At 35.3% G+C, this 20,929-nt stretch overlaps 1 protein-coding gene across 2 annotated transcripts in view; it reads right to left on the bottom strand.

Annotated features, from left to right (window-relative positions):
- The window catches only part of RAB3GAP2 (RAB3 GTPase activating non-catalytic protein subunit 2), a 156,340-nt gene that overhangs the window by 59,235 nt on the left and 76,176 nt on the right, over positions 1-20,929 (bottom strand). For both annotated transcript variants that reach the window (XM_058275231.1, XM_058275230.1), the window contains exons 10-13: positions 9,462-9,610; positions 8,549-8,628; positions 8,330-8,419; positions 6,746-6,885 (exon numbers count right to left, since the gene is read on the bottom strand). In XM_058275231.1, the coding sequence (XP_058131214.1) occupies positions 6,746-6,885; positions 8,330-8,419; positions 8,549-8,628; positions 9,462-9,610 (459 nt within the window). The remainder of the gene's footprint in view (positions 1-6,745; positions 6,886-8,329; positions 8,420-8,548; positions 8,629-9,461; positions 9,611-20,929) is intronic.

A 20,929-nucleotide genomic window follows, 5' to 3' on the forward strand; every position in this document is an offset into this window, starting at 1 on the left:
AGGCCTATTACAAACTACAGTGGTCAAAACAATATGGTATTGGCATAAAGGCAGATATATTAGTCAATGGAATTGAGAGTTCAGAAATAGACTCGCACATCTACGGACAATTGACTTTTTAAAAAATGTTGGGTTTAATGGAGAATGTCACATTGTAAACAAGTCCTTTGATCTATTAGCTCAAAACACAGTGATGGTACAATCACATATAAAATCTTAAGACAAAATGCTGATATAAAACACAGCACTTAAAAGAGGTCTGAGCCAGGCTCCGAAGAGTCTTTCCCAGAAAGAGAGGCTACAGCAGCTTCAAATAGGCACAAAGACAGGCAGGAGAAGGCAGCATCCACTCCGTGAAGGCTTAAGCGTGTAAAAGAAAGGTGGAGCAACAGACTGTGGGAAACACAGGCATGCTGTTTCCATGGTATCAAGTTACTTTCTGACCACTGGGTCATGCTGTCCCTAGAGATATACGTGCAGGTGGCTAATCTCTCTGGGAAACATAACATTCCAGCAGAACCCGGACTTGATATCTCAAGTAACCTGGGCAACAAGATTTATGAGTATACTTGTTTCCATAACACAACAGAACATCTTGGGCTTTAGTTACTATCCTATCCACTGTGCACTGTGTTTTCATTAATGAAGTTATGGGAATAGTTAGCTAGGATAGTTGCTGGTTCTCACGATTGCTTAGGGTATATAAAGAAGTCCCTGATATTAATAAACTTGTCTGATGAGCTTGAGAAATCAATGCTCTCAGATCCCCTGATCCCAATCTCTCTTTATCTTTCATTCCCGATACCCTTCGGATCCGTGACTCCAACATCTGGCGCCCAACGTGGGGCCTGAAGCAGTGACTGCAGCAGAGATTCTTTCAAGGCAGTATCGGGAACGCAGAACTCAAAACCTTCCTGAAAGGTTCAGGCATCCATCAAAGGGTGACTCGAGTCTGACCATACAGTGTTAAGAATTTTAATTAATCCTGTTTTCCGCTAGCATCAGGGTATGGGTAATCAACCAGGACGGCTGGAAGAATATTCACAGGTACTAAAAACTCTCTTAAATACTGTCAGAGTCTCCATAAAAACTGCTAATTTACTTGAAGTTTTTGCTCTAGTACAAAAACACTATTATTGGTTTCAGCCGCAAGGGAAAAATCTTTTAAATCTTAAACAGTGGAAACAAGTAATGAAGGCGCCACTTAGAGCATACCAAAAAAGAAAAACAATACCACTGTCGGTGTGGGCTTTAGGACAACAAATTGCAGCAGCCTTAGATCCTTTACAGTCTAAAGAAGGAGAGCTAGATGAAATTACTATATTTTCTAAGCCCATAAGTAAATTTGAAATGAAAGAAAGTAAATTGGAACAAGAACAAGAACTTGAGGCGAATGGGGAACCATAAGGTTTTTTCCCTCATCCTGATATTAACCCTTTCATCAGTAAAAACTCAGTGAAGTGTCCTAATGAAATATCTTCTGTGTATCCAGTACAACCCTCTGCACCTACTGAATTGCCTTCTGTTACTAAGTCTATATTAGAAATGTTTTCAGATGTTGCCGATGCTTTGCCTTATGTTAAACAATTATTATCTGCTTTCCCCGTAACATTACATGCAATACCACCAGATACAAATAATTAGCAAGGGGATGTCGAGTTTCATCATGAGCCAAAACCTTTTAAACTATTAAAAGATTTAAAACAGGTAAAAATACTAAACAAAGTCCTTGTTAGTGGAATCAGGCTTGTAAGAAAACTCTCTGTGGAAGTAACTAAGATAAGGAAACTATTCTGGCAGCAACTCTGCAAACCCCCTGCTGTCCACATGACAATGCAGCTGTGGGCTGGTGGGGGTTAATAGAGTTAAGCCATGTTTCCATGCTAATTCTGATTGGGCTTATTTAACCAAGATAATAAAATTAGTACAAAATTTTTAATCAAGGTTTAAAAAGGATATTATCAGTTTTAAATCAATAGTTTACTCCTAAACTTCAAGTCTCAGTATAGTCTTACAGAGTTAATAATCCAAAAATGTGTGTTAACAGTCTGTCTCAAGTTATCTTAACCGATTGCTGATAACTCATAAAAATGTTTCCAAGCACAAGCTTGCATGTTACAGGCAACATGGATTCCAGAAGAAATCTTAAAAAGTGAAATCTAAAATGTGATATAACGGAGAACTTAAAAACAGCTATACCAAGAAAGTAAGAATTATGAGTTAATTGCAAACTGTATGTTTCTGTTAATGTGTTGTAATTGTTTTGTGTCTGTTCGTTCAGTGTCAGTGTATACTTTGATACCTCCGGATGGTAATATAAATTAATAAAAATTTTAAAAAGAGCTCTATTCAAATGCCCAAAAATTAAATGAGTGCTTATATTAATACTTAAGTTTAAATGCTAATAAGATCTCTACAATGATAAAAATTGTAAGTCTTGATTAACAGAATTACCTCAAGTCTTTTCATAAAAAGTTGTTCTTGCCTAGATTGAAATGAATAGCTTATTTTTCTTCACAGGATAAAATGAAGGATGTAAAACTTAAATAAATATTAAAGGTTAAAAGTTTGTGGAAATGCTAACTGAAATTTAATAAGTTTTTTCTAAAAAGTGTGTTTTGTCCTAAAGTAGGATGACTAATTTTCACACTCTTAGAACTTAAATGCATGTGGCAAGTTATAGAAAGTATTGTGATAACTTTAAGTAAAGAAATGTATTCTGTGATAGTAAAATTTGTCTTAAAATAATATAATTATAGTCTATATGGTTATAAACAATTATAAGAAATTTAACGAAGCACGGTTTAAATTAAAGTGTTTAAATGGCTAATTCCAAAAAGTCATTATTAAATAAACATGAATTAATAATAATAATAATAAAAGGTAATTTTATAACAGGAAAACTTGGCAGCAGCCAGCCTCTCCTGCCAAGTTGCTTCTAGGGAACTGTTCCTAATATTGCATGCTACTAAGTCTTTAAAGTGAAGAAAAGTTTATTATTTTAACAAGCTTGTTTAGTACTGATGGTATTATGTTGTATAAGAAGTTTGCTTGATAACTTCGTATGTGGGCTATATGGAATGTGTTTTTATAATTAAAGAAACAAGAGATGATTTTGTCCTAAGATAAAATGATTGATTATTAGGAAAGAGTAGAGTGTGGAACAAAACCTAGGTGAATACTAAAGTGTAGAAGGTTCGTAGAAAAAAATTTTTTATGATTAAAGTTAAATAAAACTTGATGGGTCTATCTATAAAATTTTAAAAGGTTTAGTATTAAGTAGTATAATAAAGCAAAGTTAAAATTTTGTTCTTTCTCAAAGCCTCTCAAATCATTAATCTGTTTTGGTAAAAGTTTTTATCCTGAATAATCAGTATACAAAGAAAGTCTGTTTTATCAAAATAGCTTCTTGTGCTTTAACCTTATCATTTCCTCAGTGTTCAAAAAAGGAAAAGTCTTCTCTTTTAAAGGAACATAATGTTCAAAACTGTTTTCTCGAAACCAAATCCTGAAAAGTAGCCTTTTATTCCAAACTAATTTTAAGAGATTTGTTCTTTTACCTTGAAAGAAAAATTAAATAGTTAAGTTCATTTAATGTTATAAGTCGAATAGAAGGTGTTTTAAAGTGTTATAAAATTAACAAGTTTTTTCTTTCCTTTAACTTTCTGTTAATTAAAGTTGTATGAGTAAAAGGTTTCCATAAATTCTTAAGAGTGTATAAAGTTACCAATATTTCAGGATAACATTAAAGAGAAGTACAATGTAGTTAATTATGGTTTTAATTATTATAAAAGGTATGTGTCACAGAAACAACCTCTTATCATAAATTAAAATAACAACACTGTAGTATGCAGCAGTCCAAACACTGCTAGTTTCTTGCAAAAAATTAATGTCCAGCTATATCAATATCATTTTGTTTTAAAACTTGCTAAGACTTTCTTTAGTGTCTTCTAAGACAGGTCAAGCCAGCCTGCATTCCTCTATCTGGGGAAAACCTAACAATGGACTCTTGCAGTGCTATTCAGGGCTATGTGCATAGCCCAACCATCTCTCCTGGTACGGTGATAATAATCTGGCTGCATAGAAAAAATCTGTGGCTGAAACCCTACTGATAACGTTAACCAGTAATCCTTTTATCAGAATTAAAAGAAACATCAGAAACAATAGTATCTTAAAAGCCTAAACTAGGCAAACAATTAGAATAAGCTGCAAAGTCCCTGCTGCTCTATCAAATTTTTAAATGTTGTTTGGTTGGATAAGATAAAACTATACTTTCTGCTGTAATTAATAAAATACAATGTTTTCTCATGTTAATAGAATTTGTAATATTGTTAAAATACTAAAAATCTTTCATCCTTCATTTAGCTCAAATATTGAAACCACTGTATGTATTAACTGAGAAAAGTCCTTCACAGAAGTAGGAAAACCTCCAGCAAGCTGCTTTAAATAATAATAAAAGGAGAGTAAATTGTAAACATTAACTTAGCCTATGAATTGGATGTGGCAAGCACCAATATTGGCTGTGGGTGGAGTTTGTGGAAAAGGCAAATCTAAACAAGTACCCCTTCGGTCTTAATCACAGTTCTGGAAGGAGGCCAAAAGTACAAAAAAAAAAAAAAAAAAAAAGGCAATTGTGTGCAGCATAGGAGGTCCTGCTGAAAGTGAAAGATTTAACCCAATAGTGTCTGGTCACTCTGAAGACTGCCATCCCTATCCAGGGGTAGATTGCAAATACTAAAAGCAAGACAGAAATAATGAACTGTTGTAAATCACCCTCAGATCTATGAAAAAACATCTGCGATACCTGCTAGCAGTAACAGGTAACTGTCTGTCATGTCCCTGCTCACCCCACTAACATCCCTTTTAGGACTGTTAACGCAGATGCCTTTATAAAGATCCAAGGCCCTACCACTAGAACCTGGGAAAACGCAAAGTGGTTCCACTGAAAAAACAAACATCATCATGAGTAGCAAACCTTGTGGTGCCTAGCCCAGCAGTTCTGGCTGCCTGTTACTTGCCAACAGCTCATAGACATCCCCCATAACTTCCTTCATGCTTACTCCAATGACTGTCACATCAGATCCCTTCTGCTCTTGAGAGGAATGAGCCCTCAGATGCACAATTCTAATGCTCTGGGGAGTAATACAACAAAAATCCACCTGTACTGTATTCCTTACTTTACAAAAACAAAAAGGGGGAAAGTGAAAATATAGCCCGAAGTTAAAATACTTCACTGAGACCTGTGGCAATTGCTGCCATGCATCACATTAATTCTACAAATCCTGGAACTGTGGACTTGCAGCTTGTGTCTGCCTATGGACTTTGGGCCTGTGTGCCCTCTCCTTATGCTATTGTGGCAGGAACTGTTAACATTACAAGGAAAATGGATACCAGCCCCTTGGGCTAGTGACACTTATAATCATAACCTACAAAAGAATTTGTGAAAAATATTTCTTAGAATTGCCCATACTTGTGAATGGTTGGAAAATATAAATAAGACAAAACAGTATTTAACCCTTAATCAAACATATCATCTTAAAGGGTGTGTTAAAGATCCATTTGTTTTCATAACTGGTAAGATAACTATTAAGAACGACTCATTGTTTTATGAAAATGGTGCCATGTATACATGTCTATCAGAAAGTGTGTTGCAGGATGGAGAAACAATAGCAATGGCCAGAAGAAGAAAAGGCATCTGGATACCTGTTTGTCTGAGAACATTTTACAGAATGGAGATTTCATTACAATGGCTCGAAGGCGGCGGGGAGTGTGGATTCCAGTGCGACTGAACCGAATTTGGCAATCGTCACCTGAGAGTCAACTGCTGTTCCATATGGCTGGAGAAATCCTGAAGCGCTCAAAGCAATTTGTGGGACTGCTAATAGCTGCATATTAGGACTGACTGGTGTCATTGCAGCTGCCGCTACAGCATGAGACGGTGCAGACTCAACAATACGTGCATGATTGGCATAAGAATGCTCGTGACTTATGGCATAGTCAAGAATATATTGATGGAGAATTAAACAGTAGAGTTAATGATTTAGAATCAGCAGTTTTACATCTTGGAGATCAAGTATATAACTTAAATCTACTTAGGGTATTGAAATGTGATTGGAATGAAAGTAACTTTTCTATTACTCCACTTGCTTATAATAATTCTATGTTTGACTGGGAAAAGATTAAAAATCATTTGATAGGTCATAAAGGTAATATGTCCTTAGAAATAGAAGAATTACAGAAAAAGATATTAGAAATGTCTCATAATCAAATTTCTGTAGCTGAAGATAAGGATATCTTTAATGATTTAATTTCTCATTTTAATAAATTTAATCCAGTAGATTGGTGGAAGTCTCAACATTTTTTATCAGCATTAGTAATAGGATTTTGTGTAATAATCTTGTTGCTCACTGTTGTTGCTTGCCTGGGACGAGAAATCTGTCAAAGACTGCACCATGTTGATGCAATGGGACAAGCTAATAATTTGGTACTTGCTAAAACCCTGATATAATTCCCCATGGTCAGAGTGCTTGGCTGGTAGCCAATAATGGGTAAGACTCTCAGAGGAGGGTAACTTAAGACAGGCACATTCTCAAATTGACTGTGGTGATGAATGAGTAACTTAGTGATTATACTGACAGCCACTGATTATACACTTTGAATGGATTGTATGGTGTGTGAATAAAACTGTTCTTAACAAAAAAAAAAGTGAATTCATTTTTTAATCTGGAACTTTGTTAGAAAGTACCTTTCCACATACGTATTGCAATTCCTCTAGCTACATCCAATAAAATAACTCTGCCGAAATCGTCAGTTACTGCTGCCAGTGTGTTACATGGAGACAGACATAAACTTTCACCATGGCGTCTAGAATCTGGGAGTCCAAATCTGATATTTAAAGGAAAAGAAAAAGTTCAAATCACATTCCAGTCTAGAGAAATTAAACAGAATTAAATGCATAAACAAAACAGGATGAATGTTTTTTTTAACAAATCAATTTTCTTGATACATACTAATAAAGCATACTACTCACACTGAATGTGTTATTTCAAGAAATATGAGTCTTGTCTGGATTCATAGTTAATTTATTAATGAATAACATATGATATTTTCTAATATAAAATATATAAAATTTCTTCTGTTGTGATGTAAAAGCACAGCTCTATGAAATACTAGGTTTTCTACATAGAATACCCACAGCCTTATATTTTTAGAAAATACAGGTACCTTACCTATCCTTAATTAAGAGGTATGTTGTAGAAAACAAAACCCTCATAACCTACTAAATATTAGAATACTTTGCTGATGCTGACATCTATAGTCTATCTTTATGCTCTTCTTTATATGGTCTCTTTTTTGCTGGGTATCACAGCTTGCTGACACTAGTGTTTCTCTACCCAAAAGCAAGGATTTTCCTCTTCTAAATGGTTACCTCTAACCTGCTATTGGTCCACAACCAACCTTATTAAAACTGTGAGAAAAATAAAAGTAAAAAATTAGCATAAAAGGACCAAGAGAGCCAACTTGAGAAAAGTCCCTAAAACAAAGTATACTTTCTTATATCTTTTTGAGATGCTTAAGTGGCATATGGCTTATTTCTTAATTCTTTGATTAATTTGGGAAATGTGGTATATTATAAATAACATTTAAGAATAAGATTAAAACCTTAGATGATTAACTCCAATAAACCTTACTAACAACCTTTTCAGGTGAAAAATGCCTAAAAAGGGAGTAGGAATCCCTTCATGATGGTCCTCTTCATTAGTAATTTAAAAAATGACTTAAAAACAAAACCAACAAAAACCATGGCCCGCCAAAAAAAAAAAGACACCCTGAAACAACACTAACACATCCTTTAGCACTGCTGAAATAAGCAACAAAGCCTAAACCAGCACTCTGAAGAACGTTTGCATGCACAGGAATGCTAATGCTGTTCTTACTTTTTTAAAAGAAATCTTTAAGTTCTTTGTAATCTTATGCAGCTGACTTAGTGACAAACTAAACTTTTTCAAAGCAAGAAATTCAATAACTATCACTAAATTCACTTTCCTTTACAACCTAAGCCAAGTTTATTAGTGTTTTTAAAGAAGCACACCTAAATACATCTTGAGCACCTACTGTTTAACAGGGAGAGAGCAGTGAAAAAAGAAAAAAGGAATCCTGCCCCCTCACGGAGCTTATACCTGGAGGGAAAAAAATTCCTCCTTAATGATTTTAGCAACTCCAAAGACTTACGAGAGCAACAAATATGTTCCTTAAGCACACGGAAGACCCTAATTTAACAGTATATTTCTAAAACTACTAAAATTAGAGAAGAGCATGACAGACTTGCCTTACAGCTAATGGTGTAGCAGGTTCAACCTTCGGCTTTTGCTTTTGGGCAGCTTCCTCTTCATGCTTACTTTTCCAACCAAGCCAACCACTTAAAACAAAGAAGGTTTAGAATAAAACTAGAACTTCCAGAGTTTAAAAATGCAGATTACCAAACCACAAGTTAAAGCCAAGCTAAATACAAATTAGATATTTTAAAATTTAATATGCATGTAATTACCTGGCAGCATTAAATAAAGCAGAAGTGAGTTTACTTGCAACTGCTAGTGCAACATGAGATAATAATGGCTGTGTGCTTCCCTGAAAAAACAGAACAAAACATTTGAAAAAGAAAGCTTATTTGCTTACAAAGAAGCAAAATATAACCTACTAAATAAAGCTTACTAAAAAAAAGTTCTGAAAGGTATAAGACCTGAACTAGCAACAATATTCAGCTTCTTTTAGACATTATATTGAAGACTTTGTTAGGAAATGGAAACATAATAAAAATATTTAAATCTATAGTTTAAAAATAAAATCACTAGTACTCTGTGCTTTTAAGATAACTCTCTTTAAATGGTGATTAAAAATAATTTTTAAACTGGGGCATTAAGATGGCATCATTCTAGTTAGGTTATGAATTTCCCATCTCTCCACAACTGATTCTTTTTCCTCTTTTATTTTTCTATGAAAATAAAAACATTTGTTTAGACAATTCAGAAAAGGCTATTTCTGAAGCAAGAAATAAGAGTTGCAAAGCCTAGCATCTAACTTTTTGTATTGTAGGAAGCAATTTTTATCACTGATGGCAACTATGGCCGGGCTTCTTTACAATTCTTCATTTATTCAAAATCAGTGGGCTGACATCATTAACAACCCTGATGTTGTCAGATTCCAGCAGAAATAAAGATGACTCAGCTGTTAGAGAATCAAGGCTTAAGAATCAAAGACATATGGTTTGTATTTGACTTCAGTACTGATTTCAGTTCATCTATATAGTTTAGAAGAAAATGAGTTGAGACTAATTTGGGCTTCAACTCAAATTTAAAATGGAGACTGCTTAACCTTTCAAAGGATATGTTACAATATTCAATTTGTAGACAAGATGAAAAATCAGAGTTGGCCTTACACATGATCAGTGATGAAACTCATACCTCTAGAGCATAGAAGAAGCCGGTAAATGGATTGGATCCTACGGTGATATACTGAGACATGGCAGGTGGACTGTTTTTAATGGCTGCATTAAATCCGCCTATGTTGGAAGCAGTCTTCATTTGATCAAAAGGGGACAGAGTCATAATACCTAATGATAAAGGAAAACAAACATGATTTGAATCTACAGCCTAAGTTGCTAACTGCTTAGTTTTATGCAATAGTCACAAGCCATTATTAAAAGCTACAAAATTCAAAGTCCATAAAATATTTGTAAAATTTTTTAATTTATCATCTATAATTCTTCTACACTTTACAGGAGATATTACAAAGTTTAAATATTTTTTTGAACATGTAAAAATGTAAAAGGTTCAAAAAGTATACAGTCCAGGTATACCTCAGGTTCACTTCCTAGAGGCAAAAATTGATGGTTTCTCCTTCCAGAGATGTTTTACACACAAAAATAATAGCATACTATGTAAACTAATGTGTACCTTGCTTTTTTAATTTATTAAATATCAAGAAGATCAATCCATAATAGAATTCATCTGGACATGCCTCATTCTTCTCAGTCATTCATAGTATTCCACTGTATGGACATATACTTGATTTAACCTGTTGACATTTAGCTTGTTTCCCATCTTTGCCTCTACAAACATTACTGTTTTATAAATCCTTGGTATGTCTTTGGACACTTATGCATGTCTACTTGTAAGGTAAATTCTTATAAACAGAAGTGCAGGGTCAAAAGGGATTTGCATTTTTTTAAAAAATTATTATATACTGTTACACTGCTTTCCATAAAGGTTGTACCAATTTATACTCCCAGCCAAAAAAGTAAAAGAACAATTTGTATGTCCGTACTCTTCCCAACATAGTGAAAACAAACACTTTGAAGAACTTTATAGTTCTTTACAGTTCAGAAATTCCCAACTTTCAAGTACTTTTATTACTTTTCATTTCCCCAAGACACTAAGAAAATGTAGGTATAGACTGAATGCTGCGATAGTAGAGGAAAAGAGAGTAGCATTTAAATTCACCTGGGTTGTAGAAAGAAAGAGGAGGCAAAGTGAGCCTAGAGATCTAGCAAGTAAAGATCTGCTGCTAGATTCAAACATACTTGTGCTTAGTATCTTCAGACTTGGGTATGCATGTGGTACAATGAAGATACCCCATTGAGAGGTTTTGTACTCAGATATATTGTACAGCAGAGCAAGGGTAACTCTAATTTTCTTATCTAGACACTGTGTCTTCTTTGCATGAAAATTGTTAAAAAATGCATTGCTGCTGAAGCAGGGTATGGGGAAAGCAAATTCTTTTGGGGAGTTCATAAGCAAACCACACTGGTTTTAGTGATTTAACTGATCAAATAAATCCTTGTAAAAGTTGGACTACTCTTAAAAATAAGAACATCTGTCTTATATTACTACATAAAGTTTCATGATTCAATATTTAAAATGTTTTTACAACATGATAAAATTTGTGTTTTTTCTCAACTCTGCCAGAAAAAGATCAAAGGGTAATTGAATGGCATATGAATGATGAAAAATAAGTCAATCTCATTTTGAAAATGATTTATTTTCTTAAACTAAATAAAATAGTCTTTACTAAAATTGTTAATACCATGTTTAGTGAGAATAATACTATTGACTACATTTTTCAGGTCCTAGTTTGTGTGATTTGAAAATCTGAATTTAATCTTATTTGACTACTTAGAAGTTATCATAGCTAAAAAATATTCTTTTACAAAACAGAAATCCAAATGGAAGAAATGCATCCTTAGCTTTTCCTCCTTTCTGTACATTCGTTAAATGAACAATTTTATAATGGTACTGTTAATGATAGTCCATTGTTTACAAGAGGGTCCACTGTGTTACACAATGCCATGTTTTAATTTTTATTCTATTAACATACTATAACCTAAAATTTCTCCCTTCAAACCACATTCACATATGTAATTCAGTGCTGCTAATTATACTCGCAATGTTGTGCTACTATCACCACGATTAATTTAAAAAGCTTTATATTCCACCTAACTTGAAATTCTGTACAAACTAAGCATGAAACCTCCATTCCTTACCCCAAGCCTAGTCTCTGGTAATCTATATTCTAGATTCTAACTATAAATGGGCTTATAATTATTTCCTACCTATGAGATCATATAATATTTATCCTTTAGTGTCTCTGGCTTATGTCACTCAACATAATGTCTTCAAGTTTCACCCACATTATCATATGAACCAGAACTTCCTTCCTTTTTAATGCTGAATATTATTTCACTGAACATATATATCTTATTTTGATTATCCACTCATCAGGTGATGGACACTTGAGTGCTTCCATCTTTTGCAATTGTGAACAATGTTGCTATGAACACTAGTATAAAAATATCTATTTAAGTCTGTGCTTTCAATTCTTTTGGGTATATACCTAGTACTGGGATAGTCCATCACACGGTAATTTATACTTAGCTTTCTGAGGAACTGCCAAACTGTCAACAGCAGCTGCACCATTTTACATTCTCACCAGCAACAAATGAGTATTCCTCTGACTCATTTCACTCAGCATAATGTCAAGGTTCATCCATGTTATCTTATGTAACTCAATTTCATTTCTTCTAACAGCAACATAGTAATCCACCTTATATAGGTATACCACATTTTGTTTATCCATTTATTGTTTATTTTTCCTAAATAAAAGTTTACTGAAGTATGGACGCTTGGATTGTCTCCGACTTTTGGCAACTGTAAATAAAGCTGCAATAACATCAGTGTGCAAAGGCCTTTTTGCATCACTATTTTCCATTCTCGTGGATATATTCCTAGTAGAGGAACTGCCAGATCATGAGGCAGTTCTGTATTTAGCTTCCTGAGGCACTGCTAAACTATCTTCCACAGAGGATGCAACGTTATACATTCCCACCAACAGTAAAGGATTATTCCTATTTCTCCAATCCTTTCCAGCACTTATTGCTTTGTTTTTTTAATACTGACCATGTGAGATGATAGCTGCTATAGATTGATTTCCTAATAGCCAGTGATATTAGATGTTTTTTTATGTAGTTTTTTTGCCATTTGTATTTCCTCTTCGAAGAAATGTCTAAGTTTTTTGCCCGTTTTTAAATTGCACTGCTTGCTTTTTTACTGTTGAGATGTATGAAATCTCTTTATATATAGAATGGAAATCAAGCCTTATCAGATAAATGGTTTCCAAATATTTTCTCCTATTGAGTGGGCTGCCTTTTCACCTTCTTGGCATTGTACTTTGACTCACAAAAGTATTTAAGTGTGAGGAGGTCCCATTTATCCTTTTTTTCCTCCTTTTTTTGCTCATGTTTTCAGTGTAAGATTTAAGAAACCACAACCTAACACCAGGTCTCATGGATGTTTACCTACATTTTCTTCTAGGAGGTTTACGATTCTAACTTTATACTAGGTCTCTGACACATTTTGAGTTAATTTTTATATAAGATGTGATATAGGGGTCCTTCTTTCTTTTGCATGGATATCCAGTTCTCCCAGCACCATTTTTTGAAGAGATTGGTCTGCCCCAGGTGGGTAGGTTTTACAGCCTTGTCAAAAATCACTTGACCACAGACGTGAGGGTCTGTTTCTGAACCATCAATTTGATTCCATTGGTCTATACGTCTATCTTTATGCCAGAAACATGCCATTTTGAACCACTGTAGCTAGGTAATATGATTTAGAATCTGGAAGTAAAGAGTCCTCCAATTTTGATTCTTCCTTTTCAAAATGTTTCTGAATATTTTGGCTCTCTTAGCTTTCCAAATAAATTTGTTAATTGGGTTTTCCAGTTCTTTTAAAATGACCCTTGGAATTTTTTATAGGATTTCATGCAATCTGCATATCAATTTGGTAGAAATGACAATATTTAGACCTCCAATCCATGAATACAGAATGTTCTTCCATTTATTTGTCTTTCATTTATTTCTTTTAGCAGAGTGTTGTGGTTTTTCAGAATACAATGCTTCACATCCTGGTTAAGTTTATTCCTAAATGTGTGATTCTTTTAGTTGCTACTGTAAATTATTTTTTTCTGAATTCCTCCTCAGACTGCTCATTACCAGTGTATACAAACACTGGCGATTTTCGTGAATTACTCTTGTATCCTGCCACTCTGTTGAACTCGTTTGTTAGCTGTAGTAGCTCTGTTGTAGATTTCTCAGGACTTTCTAGGTATAAGATCACATCATCTGTGAATAACAAAAATTTTACATTTTCCTTTCTAATTTGGATGCCTTTTATTTCTTTTTCTTCCCTGATTGCTCTGGCTAGAACATCTAGCACTATATTGAACAAACAGTTGACATCCTTATCTTGTTCCTGATCTCAATGGAAAAGCTTTCAAGCTTTCACCACTAATTACAGTGTTAGCTGTGGTTTTTCATATATGCCCTTTTATCAATGTTGAGAAAGTTTCCTTCAATTCCTATCTTTTTGGCATGTTTTTACCAAGAAAGAATTCTGTATTTTGTAAAATGCCCTTACTGTGTCAAGATGATCATGTGATTTTTCTTGTGTTGAACCACCTTGTATAAAATCCACATGATAATGATGAATAATTCTTTTAATGTGTTGTTGGGTTCAATTAGTGAGAATTCTGTTGAGGATTTTTGCATCAATTTCATTAGGAAACTGTGACTGTAATTTTCTTTTTTTCGTAATATCTTTATCTGGCTTTGGTATTAAGGTGATATTGGCATCATAGAATGAGTTTGGTAGTGTTCCTTCCTGTTGAATTTTTGGAAGACTTTCAGTAGAACTGGTATTAAACCTTTGAATGCTTGGTAAAACTCATCGGTGAAACCATCTGGTCCTGGGCTTTCCATTTTGGGGAGCTGTCTGATGACTTTCAATCTCTTTGTGATTGGTTACTTTTAAAAAAAAGCTTTAGTTTATTGTGCTAGGAAGTATGAAGCAAGTGTTGGTTGGGGCCATATGAGGAATGAGATGTGTTTTCTCTAAAAGATAAATCTGAAAGTGGGCAGGATAATGTGGAAAGGGGAAGCTAGCATGTTGTTACGATATTCGAGATAGTTTTGAGACAATCTGGAATACGGTGACCTCCAAAGGAAGGAAATGGAAGACATGGAAATAAAAAAGACTTCCAAGAAAAAAACTGGATGAGGTGACTGACAGGATATGTTAGATTTAGGTGAAAAGGCAAACAAAATTTCTCTCTAGATTTGGGATGAACTGGACCAGGTTATAGAGAGAGGAAGGAGAACAAATGTGGAGGAAAGGTGATTTGATGTGGCATTGAGAGGATTTTCATAACTGGAGATGTCTGCTTCAGTAGGAAGTCATGTGGCTCAGAAGGTGGGAGGCTGTGTTTCAAACTGATTGAGAACTTGGATTCTTTGGACACTGACCACCTGAGTTCAAACCCTGGCTTCACTAGTAAGTTTCACTAATTCTTCATAATCCTCAGTTTCCTTACCTCTTCCTCCAAGTGAGTAGGGACGATGGGAGAATGGATTCAGAAATAGAAAGTGTTTCCCATGTCCTCGTTTCTGCCTGCCATCTGTAACAGTTTGATACAATCAATGAATTCCAAAAAGATATATTGGATTATGCTTGTAATCTGATCTGTACCTGGTCATGACTGAGTTGTGATTACGGTGCTGTGTCCCCACCCCTTGATGGGTGGAGACTTATGCTCCAAATAGACTTTGGTGAGAGAAGTAACTTATGCTTTACGGCCTGGTATCTGTAAGCTCCTACCCAAATAAATACCTTTATAAAAACCAACCGATTTCTGGTATTTTGCATCAGCACCCCTTTGGCTGACTAATACACTGTCATTCATAAATTGAGCAAAATGACCTCCAGCTTATCACAGACTTCACCCATATAGGTGTCAGCTTGCAATCTTCCTCTCCACCCCAAATTCCTTTAAACCTATCTTCCAGTCTCTAGCTCTCTGAGACAGCTTGGTTTGCTTGTTTCATATCAAAGAGGTTATGTAATGTTTGTCCTTCAATGCCTGGCTTGCTTCACTCAACATAAGGTCCTCAAGATTCATCTATGTTATCACATGTGCTTGTACTGTATTCCTTCTTATAGCTGAATTGTATTTCTTTGTATGTATATACCACATCTTATTTATCCATTCATATGTTGATGGGCATTTGGGTTGTTTCCAACTTTTGGCAATAGTGAATAATGCTGCTATGAACACTGGTATGCATATATTGGTTTGTGACCTTATTTTCAGTTCTTCTGGGTATATACCCAGGAGTGGAATTGCTGGGTCATATGGAAAATCTACAGCTACCATTTTGAGAAACTGCCAAACTGTTCTCCAGAATGCCTGGATTCTGCATTCCCACCAGCAGTGGATGAGGGTTCCCATTCCTCCACATTCTCTCCAGCACTTGTAGTCTTCTGTTTTTTTGACAGCTGCCAGTCTTATGGGAGTAAGATGGTATCTCATTGTACTTTTGATTTGCATTTTCCTAATAGCTAGTGATTTTGAGTATTTTTTCATGTGCTTTTTAAGCCTTTTGTATTTCATCTTTGGAGAGGCATCTGTTCAAATCTTTCTCCCTTTTTAAAAATGGATTGTTTTTCTTTTTCTTTTCAAGATATAGTTCTTTATATATGCAGGATATAAGTCTCCTATCAGACATATGGTTACCAAATATTTTCTCACATTGGGTAGGCTCTCTTTTCACTTCCTTGATGAACTCCATTGTGGAAAAGGCTTTAATTCTGAGGAAGTCCCATTTATCTATTTGTTCTTTTGCAGTTTGCACTGTGTGTGTAAAGTTGATGAAGCCATTTCCTATTACAAGGTGCTGTAGATGCTTCCCTACATTGTTTTCCAAGGTCTTTATGGTCTTGCCTCTTATATTTAGGTCTTTGATCAATCTTGAGTTGATTTTTGAAAAGGTAAGAGTTGGTAATCCTCTTTCCTTCTTTTGCATATGGATATTCAATTCTCTAGGCATCATTTGTTGAAGAGGCCATTCTCTCCCATATGAGTGGGCTTGGTGGCCTAGTTGAATATCAGATGAGTGTATATATGAGGATCTAAATCAGAACTCTCAATTTGGTTCCATTGGTCAGTGTGTCTCTCCTTGTGCCAATACCATGCTGTTTTCACTACTGTAGCTTTGTAGTATGTTCTGAAGTCAGGTAGTGTGATTCCTCCAATTTCATTTTTCCTTTTCAATATGTCTTTGGCTATTCGGAGCCTCTTTTCTTTCCAAATAAATTTCATAGCTAGTTTTGCTAATTCATTAAAAAATGCTGTGTTGATTTCTATTAGGATTGCAATGAATTTGTAGATCAGTTTTGGTAGGATAGACATCTTAACAATATTTAGTTTTCCTGTCCATGAATAGGAAATATTCTTCCATTTATTTGGGTTTTCTTTGATTTCCTTCAACAGTTGTATAGTTTTCTGTGTATAAGTCTTTTACATCTTTAGTTAAATTCATTCCTAGGTATTTGATTTTTTAATTTATTATTGTAAATGGTATGTTTCTTGATTTCCTCCTCAGATTGCTCATCATCGGTGTACAGAAATGATACTGATTTTTGCACATTGATCTTATAACCTGCAACTTTACTGAACTCATTTATAAGTTCTAGAAGCTCTGTTGTAGACTTCTCAGGGCTTTCTATGTAAAGGATCATGTCATCTGCAAATAGTGAAATTTTAACTTCCTCCTTTCCTATTTGGATCTTTTTAATATCTGGTTCTTGCCTCAATGCTCGAGCAAGTACTTTTAACACAATGTTAAATAGAAGGGTTGATAGTGGACATCCTTGTCTTGTTCCTGATCTTAGAGGGAAAGATTTTAGGATTTCACCATTGTAAATGATGTTAGCTGTGGGTTTTTTATATATACCCTTTATTATGTTCAGAAAGTTTTCTTCTATTCCTATCTTTTGCAGTGTTTTTATCAAGAAAGGGTGATGTATTTTGTCAAATGCTTTTTCTGCATCTATAGATATGATCATGTGATTTTTTTCCTTCAACCCATTTATATGGTGTATTACATTACTTGATTTTCTTATGTTGAATGAAACCCACTTGGTTGTGGTGTATAATTCATTTACTGTGTTGTTGAATACAATTAGAAAGCACTTTGTTGAGGATTTTTGCATCTAGGTTCATTAGAGAGATTGGTCTATAATTCTCCTTTCTTGTGGTGTCTTTGTTTGGCTTTGGTATTAGGGTAATGTTCGCATCATAAAATGAGTTAGGCAATGTTCCTTCTATTTCGATTTTTGGGAATAGTTTAAGCAATATTGATGTTAGTTCTTTCCGGAATGTTTGGTAGAATTCACTTGTGAGGCCATCTGGTGCAGAGCTCTTCTCAGTTGGGAGGTTTTTAATGACCGATTCTATCTCTTTACTTGTGATTGGTTTGTTGAGATCATCGATTTCTTCTTTCATCAATGTAGGTGTTTATGTGTTTCTAGGAACCTGTCCATTTCCACTAAATTGTCTTTCTTGTTGGAATATAGTTTTCCAGAGTATCCTCTTATGACAGTCTTTATTTCAGTGCAGTAAGTGGTGATATCCCCTTTCTCATTTCTTATTTTGTGTATTTACACCTTCTCTCTTTTTTTATCGATCTCAAAGAACCAGCTCTTTGTTGCGTTTATTTTTTCGAGCACTTTCTTATTTTCCATTTCATTTAGTTCTGCTCTGATCTTTGTTATTTCTTTCTTCGGGGTGAGTTTGTTGTGTTTTTATTAATTCCTCTAATTGTGCAGTTGGTTCTTCAATCTAGCTTTTTTCTTTTTTCATGCATGAATTTATGGTTATGAATTTCCCTCTCAGTACAGCTTTTGCTGCATCCCATAGGTTTTGATATGTTGTATTATCATTTTCATTAGTTTCAAGGTAGTTATTGATTTCTGTTGAGATTTCCTCCTTGACCCACTGTCTTTCTAAGAGTGTGTTGTTTAACTTCCATATCTTGGTGCCAAATCCGGGTCTCTGGCCCTTTCGGATTTCCAGCTCCATTCCACAGTGGTCAGAGAAATTATTCTGTATGATTTCAATCTTTCTGAATTCACTGAGACTTTCTTTGTGACCTAGCATGTGGTCTATCTTGGAGAATGATCCAAGTGCACTTGAGAAAAATGTATATCCTGCTGTATTTGGGTGTAATGTTCCATATATGTCTATTAGGTCCAGCTCCTCTAATATATTGTTCAAAGCGTCTGTTTCTTTATTGATTCTCTTCTGAGATGTTCTGTCCAATGGTGATAGTGGTGTGTTTAAAGTCCCCCACTATGATTGTAGAGACATCTATTCCTTCCCTTAGTTTCTCCAGTGTTTGCTTCGTGTATTTGGAGGCACCCTTGTTAGGGGTATAAATGTTTATGATTATTCTTTCTTCTTCAAAGATTATCCCTTTCACTAATATCTGGTGTCCCATCTTTGTCTCTTACAATACTTTTGCATTTAAAGTCTATTTTGTCTGATATTAATATAGCTACTCCTGAGCTTTTTGGTTATTGTTTTGCCTGTAAGATTGTTTTCCAGCCATTCATTTTCTTCTTTAAATTATCTATCTATCTATTTACTTATTTCCCCCCTTCCCTACCTCCCCCCTCCCCCACCATCTGCTCTCTGTGTCCATTCAATGTGTGTTCTTCTGTGCCCACCTGCATTCCCGTCAATGGCATTGGGAACCAGTGTCACTTTTTGTTGCATCATCTTGCTGCGTCAGCTCTCCGAGTGTGCGGTGCCACTCCTGGGCAGGCTGGGCTTTTTGTGTGCAGGGCGGCTCTCCTTACAAGGTGCATTTCTTGCACGTGGGGTTCCCCTATGGGGGTACACCCCTGCGTGGCATGGCACTCCATGTGCACATCAGTACTATGCAGGAGCCAGCTCACCACATGGGTCAGGAGGCCCTGGGTTTGAACCCTAGACCTCCCATGTGGTAGGCAGATGCTCTATCAGTCGAGCCAAATCTGCTTCCCTCCAGCCATTCACTTTCAATCTCCTTGAATCCCTGGGTCTAAGATGTGTTTCTTATAGATAGCATATAGATGAGTCAATATTTCCTTATCCAATCTTCCAATCTGTGTCTCTTAACAGGTGAGGCTAATCCAATGACATTCAGTGTTACTACTTACAAGGATTTACTGATATAAAAGCCATATTTTCTTTGAGTTTGTGTTTGTCATGTTGTTAGATTTTTTTTTTCTCTTTTTGCCCTTTTAGTTATTCTTACACTCTCTTCCAACGGTCTCTCCTGTTTTTTTCTTTCCTCCTGCAGAACTCCCTTTAGTATTTTTGAAGGGCAGGTTTCTTGTTGGCATACTTTCCTAGTTTCTGTTTATCTGTAAATATTTTGAACTCTCCAATATATCTGAATGCTAGCTTTGCTGGATAGAGTATTCTTGGTTGGAAATTCTTTTCTTTTAGTACCTTGACTATGTCATACCACTGCCTTCTTGCCTCCGTGGTTTCAGATGAGAGATAAGCAGTTAATCTTACGAAGCCTCCCTTGTATGTGATGGTTCTCTTTTCTCTTGCTGCTTTTAGTATTTTCTCTTTGTGTTGTGCATTGGATAATTTGACAAGTAAATGTCTTGGGGTAGGCCTTTTGGGATTTATGCTGTTTGGGGAGCGTTGTGCTTCCTGGACATGTACGTGCATCTCCCTCAATAGGTCTGGGAAGTTTTCAGCCATTATTTCCTCCAATAGCCCTTCTGTCCCCTTTCCCTTCTTTTTTCCTTCTGGGATACCTATAATGCATATGTTTGTGTGTTTTGCATTGTCATTCAGGTCCTTAAGTCCCAGCTAGATTTTTTCTGTTTATCAATTAATTCTACTGTTTGATTTCAGATGTACTGTCTTCCACATCACTAATTCTTTCCTCTGCCTCTTCAAATCTGCTGTCATTTGCTGAGAGTGTATTTTTGATTTCTTGGATTGTGTTGTTGATCCCCATCATATCTGTTATCTTTCTGGGTATGATTACAATTTCTTCTGTATGCTCTCCAAGTGTTTTTTTTTAATATGCTTAATCTCTTCCTTCACTTCACTAAATTGGTCCATGATATATGTTTCGAGAGTTTTAATTAGTTGTTCAATGTTCCACTCCTCTTCCTGGTTTTTGGTTTGTTCACTGGATTGGGTCATGTTTTCCTGATTATTGGTGTGGTCTATAGTTTTTTGTTGCTGTCTGGTCATCATTTTATCTTGTTGGGTTCATTCAGTTGACTTGCTTCTTTGTCTCGGGGTTTAATTAGTTGCTGTTTTTGTGTGCGTGTTAAATCTTCTCTTAGTCACTTTGTTCTTCTTATTCTATTTCCTTGTTGTTGGCTAAGTTCCCTTGAGCAAGCACTAATTTTGTTGCAGTCTCTCCAGATCGATGTCCAGACACCTCCTGCTTGTAGGTAGCTGAAACAGCCCGCTCCAACAGGATTTCGTCACCACTCAGTCGGTCCTTTGCAGGAGAGATAACATGATG

This window comes from Dasypus novemcinctus, chromosome 13 (genome assembly GCF_030445035.2).
Source record: "Dasypus novemcinctus isolate mDasNov1 chromosome 13, mDasNov1.1.hap2, whole genome shotgun sequence".
Classification (NCBI taxonomy): Eukaryota; Metazoa; Chordata; class Mammalia; order Cingulata; family Dasypodidae; genus Dasypus; species Dasypus novemcinctus.